At 36.5% G+C, this 9,139-nt stretch overlaps 1 protein-coding gene across 1 annotated transcript; it reads right to left on the bottom strand.

Moving 5' to 3' along the window:
* Positions 1-4,536: 4,536 nt before the first annotated feature.
* LOC149199512 (disease resistance protein Roq1-like) lies at positions 4,537-8,514 on the bottom strand. The gene is made up of 4 exons (XM_089402470.1): positions 7,721-8,514; positions 6,474-7,563; positions 6,038-6,337; positions 4,537-5,898 (listed from the first exon to the last, which is right to left on the bottom strand). The coding sequence occupies exons 1-4, from the start codon at positions 8,260-8,262 to the stop codon at positions 4,732-4,734; spliced, it is 3,099 nt and encodes a 1,032-aa protein (XP_089258596.1). The 5' UTR covers positions 8,263-8,514; the 3' UTR covers positions 4,537-4,731.
* Between the last annotated feature and the right edge of the window lie 625 nt (positions 8,515-9,139).

Below are 9,139 nucleotides of genomic sequence, written 5' to 3' on the forward strand. Positions count from 1 at the left end.
TGTGTCCTTCTTTCGTTGATATGATGTAATGGAGTGAATGTCATGAAATCAAAGCGTAAAATAATTGCAAAACTGGAAATTTTATTTTGAAAAGAAATTAATCCTAGGCAAGAACAATAATTTGTAATTGAAATCCTAAGACCATGAATTCAAATAAATAAGCCTAATCTACTTTGTAAAAAGGCATGTCCTAATTGGTGTCTATTCTTCCTCAATCATGGATTTAGAGCCTAGGGGTTATGATTCAAGCCTAAGAGATAGAAACCAAGATTTTGGAGCAAATCTGGTCAAGTTTACACATGCTACATGAGTGCTACAGGAGGTTGCTAGAGGCGAAACAAAATTGCTACAAGAGGAGTTAATTCACCGAATGACCAAGTAAATCAAATGAAAATGGGATAGGACAATTTTTTTTATTAATTAGGATGTATTAGGACTCCATTCCAAGTTGAATCAGTCCAAAATGTCCCTGTTAACATGTGCTAAAAAATAGCATAAAATTACTATTCTAAAAACTAGAAATTCAAGAACTAGTGAGCTAGTTAACCTATCAAATGCCTAACCTAATCAAGTGTAAATGCATTGGGGTATTTTTTTTTATTAAATTGAATGTTCTTATGACCTAATACAAGTGGAATCAACTCAATTGAAGCGCATTAACATGTTATAAAAATAACAGAAAATTACTACTTTTTGCTACAAGGGACTTCCAGAACTTCTAGATTTGTGAACTAGTAAACCAATCCAAGTAGTTGAATGACAAATATGACTTTTAAAATATCTTCTAAGGATGCATCATATTTGTGACTATGTAAATAACCTGCAAAAAAAATTACTTCAATCATTTAACCCAATCCTACAGCAAAAGAATCATCAATACTAAATGCAGAAATAGGAAAAACAAGAATAAGATATGCATGTGAATAAGAAGTGAAAAGAAGAAAAGAAAATTATACAAAAGGCTTTGAGGTTCTTGGGATGGCCAAGCCCAAGGATACTCAGAGTCCTATAAAGGAGAACAAGCTTTAGAAGTTAAAAATGACACCAAAATTAATTATTTGAATCAATCCAAGTATTGCTATGAGAAATGAAAGTGGCGCTACAAAAATTCAAGTTTTCTCTACAAGAAAACTAAAAATACATGCCTCTAGAGTAAAATTCGAGTTGGTACTTATAAAAAATGATGAGGAAGCATTCACCTTTAAAGGAGGAAGATTTCCTCTCCAAAATCCCTCAAATAGTGGATTTGGTTCCAACACTAGGAATCTACATTAAATGACAGGGAACTGTTAGAAGGACAAAGAGGACTGCTAGAAGGGGTAGATTGTTGGAAGCTCTAGTGACTGATCTTCAAAGGACAAAAGCAGGAGGCCAAAGTGAGTAGATGGATCAACCCAAGTTCAATGAAGAGGAGGGCATATTGCAATGATAGGTGGAAACCCTTCGACCCAAAGTTTGTCTTCATTGGAGTAGCACAAGAAGGCATTAGAGTGAAGAAATCCCAAAGGAGCAAAGGAGCAACAATGGGTTGAGAGTTATTCACAAATAGAGTTGTGAACAACTCAACCAGAGTCTCTATGTGTTGATGCGTTGAAGGACTAATGATAAGCTAGAGAGTAGTTGGAGGAGCCATTATTAGTGACCTAAAGGACTAGGACCATTAATAGAGGTAGTGCTACAAATTGGGAGCAAAAGGACTAGTGGTTGTGTTCAAGATACGACAACAGGAGCTATGATTGTGCACTACATCAGCTCAACCATCAGTGTATGTTGTTCCTGTATTCGTGTACTAGTGGATGTATGAGGGCCATTATCCCTTGTACGGGGGCCCTAGAGAGTTGTATTATAGTTTGTTAATATAACAAAGTAGGGTTGTTGAAAATTGTAAAAAAGTTGTTTATATTTTTGCACGTGTTGATTTAATTTTGTTTATATTCCGATGTGAAAAATAGTTTGTTGTGGTATTTGGATTAGTAGTGTTAGTGATTCTAAGACCCTAACCTAGATTCTAGTACTGGGGGGAAACAACAAAGGTGGTGGTCTAGAGAGGTACTAAGGGAATTAATCCTTTCCTTTGATTGAGATTCCATTAAGGTTCTAGGGTACAAAACTAATCTTGACCATTCCATATTCTTTAAGCATACTTTGAATCATGGTAAATTTCTCAAGCTAATCTAGGTTCTCTACGTGTTTGGTGGTCTCAAGCCACTAAACATGAGAGGTCTGATTCATAGCAAAACAAATCGAGCACCAAATGGTTGTTGGTTGGGGAGCTTGGGTAAGTAGTGGATTTGAGGCTCTTATGGAGAGGTGATAGCGACCATTTTTCTACTCTGGATAATAGAAGGGATATCCTACTCCAACTTAGTCTTGTAAGTCAAATTATAGAGGAGATAACCTACTCCATCTTGTTCTTTCGAGTCAAATTCCTTTGAAACTAATGTCTGCATGAAGGCATAATGACAGAGTGAAATTACATAGGCAAAGGAGGCCAAACCAAGAGGCTCGTGATCTCCCTTTAGAAGAATGATGCTTACTGGCATTCAAATTATACATCGTAAGTTGAAGGGAAATCTTAGCAACAAAAGAATTATTTTATTCCAAGGTGATCGTTAGTTAACAAAAGTTCCATTGGTTTAATTACATCAAAGAGTTGAAGAAAAACATTATATTATTGGAAAATATATTCAAAAGGGAATGGAAGTGTGATTTCAAGATCCGTCCTTTTTTAATACTTTAGAAATACAACTATACTAGATTACTCATGTTTACTAGATGGTAAAAGAAATGCTAACTAACAAAATATTCTACAACAAGATATCATACAAAATTGTTTATGATATCTCAATGCCAAAAGAAAAACATATAGTAACCAATCAACATACCAACCCCTAGAAGATACCTTTCCTCTCTCTCTCTAATTGGGTCCTAGTACAGAGAAGATGTCTCCTAATGTTACATTTAAAAATAATAAAATATTACTTACATTAACAAATTAAATAATAATAGTAATAACAAAAAATAATAACGTGCCATAAATAAAATACTTCAATTTTCACCTTAATTTTATATCAACTTCTTAATTTTATATCAACTTTATATAGTAGTATGAAGGGGATATGCAATTTCTTCACTACTTATATGGAGAAAAATTTAACTTGGGTTATAAATCAAATATTTCAATATGCATATTAAGTAAAAGATATATATGTATATATATATATATATAGAGAGAGAGAGAGAGAGAGAGAGAGTATTTCATTAATACTTTCTTTCTAAAAAATTCTAATTCTTTAATGTTTAATATGGAATTGATATGTGACATTTAAAAACATATTAATAATAAAAATAACTCAATGCCCATATATAGAACTTTGAGATAGCTGAATTGCCTTTCCTTCTTGTGTTAATATAGTTTAATCAATATAATTAAATTAATAAAAAATCCAAATTCTTAATACATTTTTGTTGCAAACAAAGAACACATATATTCATATATATTTATGCTAATTAAAATATATGCTTATTTTTTGAAAGGCCTTTTTCATAAATATTTATAATTTTTATTTTTTGGGAATATAATGTAAAAATCATTTAACTTAAAAAAAAAATAAACAATATCTATAATGTATATTTATATTTATATTTATATTTATATATTAAAAACTATTTATTAATTGATATAATTAAGTTAATAATTATCTAAACTCATAATCCAATTTTGTTCCAAATAGCGAAAATATATGTTTATGCTAATTAAGATATATGTTTCATTTTTTATTTGTAAGTTTTGGGAAATACAATATAAAAAACTTTTAATTAAAAAAAAATAGTGTATATTTATATTTATTTATTAAAAACTATTTATTAATATGTAACTTTTATAAATATTTGTTAAATTTTTTTAAGAATATATATAGAAAGAAATTATTTTAAAGTGAAAAAAATAAACTATAATATTTGTTAAAATTAAATAAATATTAATATTTATAGTTACATATAATTATTTGTTATATATTAATTTCATTTTTTATTTGTTAAAATTTATGCTAATTAAGATATATGTTTCATTTTTTATTTATAAGTTTTGGGAAATACAATATAAAAAACTTTTAATTAAAAAGAAATAGTGTATATTTATATTTATTTATTAAAAACTATTTATTAATATGTAACTTTTATAAATATTTGTTAAATTTTTTTAAGAATATATATAAAAAGAAATTATTTTAAAGTGAAAAAAATAAACTATAATATTTTTAAAATTAAATAAATATTAATATTTATAGTTACATATAATTATTTGTTATATATTAATTTTATTTTTTATTTATTAAAATTAAATATTTATAATTATATATAATTATTAGTTATATACTAATTTCATATTTATTTTTTATATATTGGAAAACAAGTTTTAAATAAAAACCTCGAAAGAAATTAATTTTATTAAAAAAATATTATTAATGTTATAATTTTAATATTTAAAATTAAAAAGCATATAAATAATGGTCATATTTAATAAAAATATAATGATTTTAATAAAAACACTTAACTAAAATGGTTTTTAAATATAAAATTTTAAAAAACATACAAAAAAAACTTTTTCACTGCACTAAGCTGCGGAAGGAATCTGGCAGCCTCTCCAATTTCATGCACCCCAGCACGTCCAACCTGTGGAGGTTCGTCAAGCTGCGGAAGGAATCTGGCAGCCTCTCCAATTTGTAGCACTCAGTCACGTTCAAGCTGGAGGTTCGTCATGCTGCCGAAGGAAACTAGCAGTCTCTCCAACTTCTCGCACTGACGCAGGTCCAACCTGTGGAGGTTCGTCAAGCTGCCGAAGGAATCTGGCAGCCTCTCCAATTTCATGCACTCCAGGTGGAGGTTCGTCAAGCTGCCCAAAGAATTTGGCAGCCTCTCCAACTTCTCGCACCAAAGGTGCAAGCTGTGGAGGTTAGTCAAACTGCCGAAGGAATCTGGCAGCCTCTCCAACTTCTCGCACGCAGGCAGGTCCAAGCTGCGGAGGTTCGTCAAGCTGCCAAAAGAATCTGGCAGCCTCTCCAATTTCTTGCACGAACGCAGGTCCAAGCTGTGGAGGTTCGACAAGCTACCGAAAGAATCTGGCAGCCTCTCCAACTTCTCGCACCAAGACAGGACCAAGCTGTGGAGGTTCGTCAAGCTGCCAAAGGAATCTGGCAGCCTCTCCAACTTCTCGCACCAACACAGATCCAAGCTGTGGAGGTTCGTCAAGCTGCCGAAGGAATCTGGCAGCCTCTCCAACTTCTCACACAAAGACAGGGCCAAGCGGTGGAGGTTCTTCAAGCTGCCGAAGGAATCTGGCAGCCTCTCGAGCTTCTCGCACAAAGACAGGTCCAAGCTGTGGAGGCTCGTCAAGCTGCCGAAGGAATCTGACAGCCTCTCGAGCTTCTCGCACCAACGCAGGTCCAAGCTGTGGAGGTTCGTCAAGCTGCCGAAGGAATCTGGCAGCCTCTCCAACTTCTCGCACCGACGCAGGTCCAAGCTGTGGAGGTTCGTCAAGCTGCCGAAGGAATCTGGCAGCCTCTCCAACTTCTCGCACCGCCGCAGGTCCAAGCTGTGGAGGTTAGTCAAGCTGCCGAAGGAATCTGGCAGCCTCTCCAGCTTCTTGCACAGACGCAGGTCCAAGCTGTGGAGGTTCGTCAAGCTGCCGAAGGAATCTGGCAGCCTCTCCAACTTCTTGCACCGACGCAGGTCCAAGCTGTGGAGGTTCCTCAATTTACCAAAAGAGTTTGGTAATTTAGCAAGAGAGGAGGAATGAATGACGATCCTTTCCAGGTGCTCCAGCTGCCCTATGGACTTGGGAATGCTGGAGAGGCAGCTCGCATTAATTATCTCTAATTCCTGCAACTGCAAAGGTGCCTGCAAGATCAAGCTTTTAGAATGTAAGAAAGATATATATGATTCTCGTGAGGAAAACCGTCAGAAATCATTGGAGACCCTGTTATACAATATCAATAGCGACTGACCACACACTTTAACTCAAACAGTTTAGATTTACCTGCCATTTGCCTTGCCATAATGTTTCCAATACACCCTCCTCCACTCTCAAAACCCTTAAATTCTTAGTTGTAATCCACGAAGGTATGCACTTGTAGGGACAATCACGCCAGGAAAGCCATATGAGATTTGGCGAGTGCACCCGCAAAATACGATCCAGCAGATGCCCTTCAGCCTCAACAAGTTTCAAATTCATGGCATCACAACCAAGAAAACAATTGGACAGACTAATGCAAAGGTCCAATCGTTCGATACTATCCCCTTGAGGAAGCATTCTGATTCCGCGTGCTTCCATTATAACCTGTTCATGAGGATGCTTGAAATGGTTAAATTTAATTATTTTGAAAATGTAAACCGATGGAGAAGTTGAGAACTGTATACAGATTTCTATGGAAAAAATATAACTATGTTAAAAGTTTGAATGGTTGAGGACTTACAGATGATTGCTGGTGCAGCCAATCATTAATGTTCCCGGTGGGACGCCAAAGACGGCGCGGGAATTCAGTCTCTGCAATCTCTCTTCCCAAATCACGGAGGTGATCGTGCATATGTATAACATCTTTATCGTCTACTTTTGCAAGGCATTTGAGCTGTAAATTTTTAAACCCCAACGAGCCTTCCCACCCTGACCCGTTCCATACTGTTATGGCACTTTTTTTGCTTTTTCCTATGAAAAAACAGGCTATATCTAAAAATATCTGTCGTTCCTCATTGCCAAGTTCATCATAACTAATTTTTAATTTAATTTTTATCTCATTGGGAAGTTCTGCTCGGCGAAGTATGGCCTCCCAATAAGATTTGTCTTTATTTCCACAGAGAAGTGCCCCAAACACTACTAACGATAGGGGCAATCCATCACATGCCCTTAGAAATTTATTTACCACATGCTCAAACCCCCGGTGTGGATAGGGCTGACAGAAGGCATATAAGCAAAAGAGCTCTCGCGAATGTTGCTCACGAAGGCCTGTTAACCTATACATGGATGACTCTTTCACCCCTGACCTCTTTAGGACACCTTCATCCCTAGATGTAATCAAAATTAAGCTATCCTTATCTAAGTCATTTATTTCCGGTAAAAGGGCATGTACCTGGTTGACATTATCTATGTCATCTAAAATTAAAAATATTTTAGAAGATGAGAGAAATTGTCTAACAATCTCTGTACCTTCATGAATGTTGTCTATTTGCCGATCAACACCAAACAGACCCTTCAGAAGTTTACTCTGCAACGAATGTAATGAGATTCTTGCATTTTCTCTTACATCTGATAAAAAGTAAGATTCATTGTACTGTGATTTCTTTCTATTGAAAAACTCTATGGCCAAAGTTGTCTTGCCGACTCCGCCTAAGCCGACTATGCCCACGACCTGAACTTCTCCTGTGTGTTGCTGTGCTAATACTGTAGTTTCAAAATCTTCAATTTTGTCATCTAGACCGGTGGGATTCTTGGCCACATACAACTTTGTCTTTGCGGGCATTAGTTCCACCACACGTTTGACGACCTCATCTAGCAACAGACCCTCGTCGCTGGTCATTCAACGAGAAAACCAAATAAATAAGTAATTGGAACCAGATGCATATGCATGATATGTATACTTTTAATTGAAACCACAGGCAATTTGGTTACCAATTCATTAACACGTTATATATATTGTATCCATAGAGAGGAAGTTGGATGTCTCACCCGTTAAAATTGCCCTTTAAATCAAAGCCAGTTATATCTGCCACATCAGAGAGAGCTTTTCTCCATTTTTGAAGAGTGGCAGAGTCATATCGTGGCTTCTCTTCATGAGTTTCAGGATCGACCGTTTTCTTCATTTGGAGTTTGTGGAGGGCCTCAGCGTACACTCCTTTTTCCTTCTGATCTGTCCACCTGAGGTCAGCGGGGTCGACCTGGAAAAATATAGGAATAATCGGAGCCCCCGACTCCAGCATGAGAGAGAGTTCATCGAGACACCATCGGGAATGGGCATAAGTGGGCGAAAAGATGGCGACATGGACCAGGGCATTTCGGATAGCGCCGAGTAGTTGAGAAGGAAAATTGAATCCCACTTTTAATTCCTTCTGGTCTAAAAAGGGTTTGAGTCCACGTTCAAAGAGACGACGGTAGAGAGGAGTAGCGAAGGTCTTCTTGGTGTCGGGGCCACGGTGGTTGATAAACACACCGTAGCTGCTGCTGTTGATGGGATCAGCAGCAGAGGAAGAGGAGGCGCCAGAAGCGTCCATGGTAGTTGCAGGAATCAATTTGAATTTCAGAGTGGTTTTTGGGAACCGAGGATGGAGGCGTTGGGTATGTGAATGCCAAATGGTTATAGAAATAGAAATAGAAAGTGGGAAACTCTGAAAGCCGAAGCCACTGAGACGCCAAATGCGAGGGTGGAAATAAATTCAAGAGCCTACCAGAAAATGTGGAGAGGATCGTAAGGGGAGAAAATTTGGGAGTGCGGAGATGTATAGATCTTCGTTCTGCCAGATGCTTGCACCACCACCGCCTGTAGCAGGGAAAAAGATAGAATATTTTAACTTTAACACAGCAGTGGTAGGCGCACACATGAACCGCGTGGAATTTCATGTCTTGTGCGTGGGATCCACACGGTTGATGGTTTACAGCGAATCTTTCTTTCTTGCGCGTGGGGTCCACACTGTTAATCGCCGTTAATGCTTTACAGCGAATCTTTCTTTCTTGCGCGTGGGGTCCACACTGTTAATGGTTTACAGCGAATCTCCCTCTTTGAGTGTGGGGTGCACACTGGTTCAACTTTCATGTTTTTTCCCTTAACTTACACTATAATCTCAATGCGTGGGGCTTAACTTTCTGGTGTGTTTCCGAGAATTAACTTTGGCCATACTCTCTTTCCGTGAGGTCCACAATGGTTTAACTTTCCTGTTTTCTTGAAATAACTTTGACTTTCCTCTCTTTGCGTGTGGCGTCCACAGTGATTTAACTTTCGCGTTTCTCTGAAGAGGGAATTTATTGCATGTAATGAAAATTTATTACATCACTTTAATGCATGTAATGAAAATTTATTACATCACTTTATTGCATGTAATGTATCCTCCATTCAAAGCGAAAGATGTCACCTCCACCTTTAACATTTCCAGA

This window comes from Pinus tabuliformis, chromosome 2_1 (genome assembly GCF_031772625.1).
Source record: "Pinus tabuliformis cultivar Carrire ecotype Pingquan chromosome 2_1, CPIR1, whole genome shotgun sequence".
NCBI classification, from domain to species: Eukaryota; Viridiplantae; Streptophyta; class Pinopsida; order Pinales; family Pinaceae; genus Pinus; species Pinus tabuliformis.

Coding starts and splice junctions, on each gene's coding strand:
- LOC149199512 (XM_089402470.1), bottom strand. CDS start 8,262: ATGGACGCTTCTGGCGCCTCCTCTTCCTCTGCTGCTGATCCCATCAAC. Junction 6,338..6,473: donor GGCTGCACCAGCAATCATCT/GTAAGTCCTCAA, acceptor CCTCATGAACAG/GTTATAATGGAAGCACGCGG. Junction 5,899..6,037: donor TATGGCAAGGCAAATGGCAG/GTAAATCTAAAC, acceptor TTGATCTTGCAG/GCACCTTTGCAGTTGCAGGA.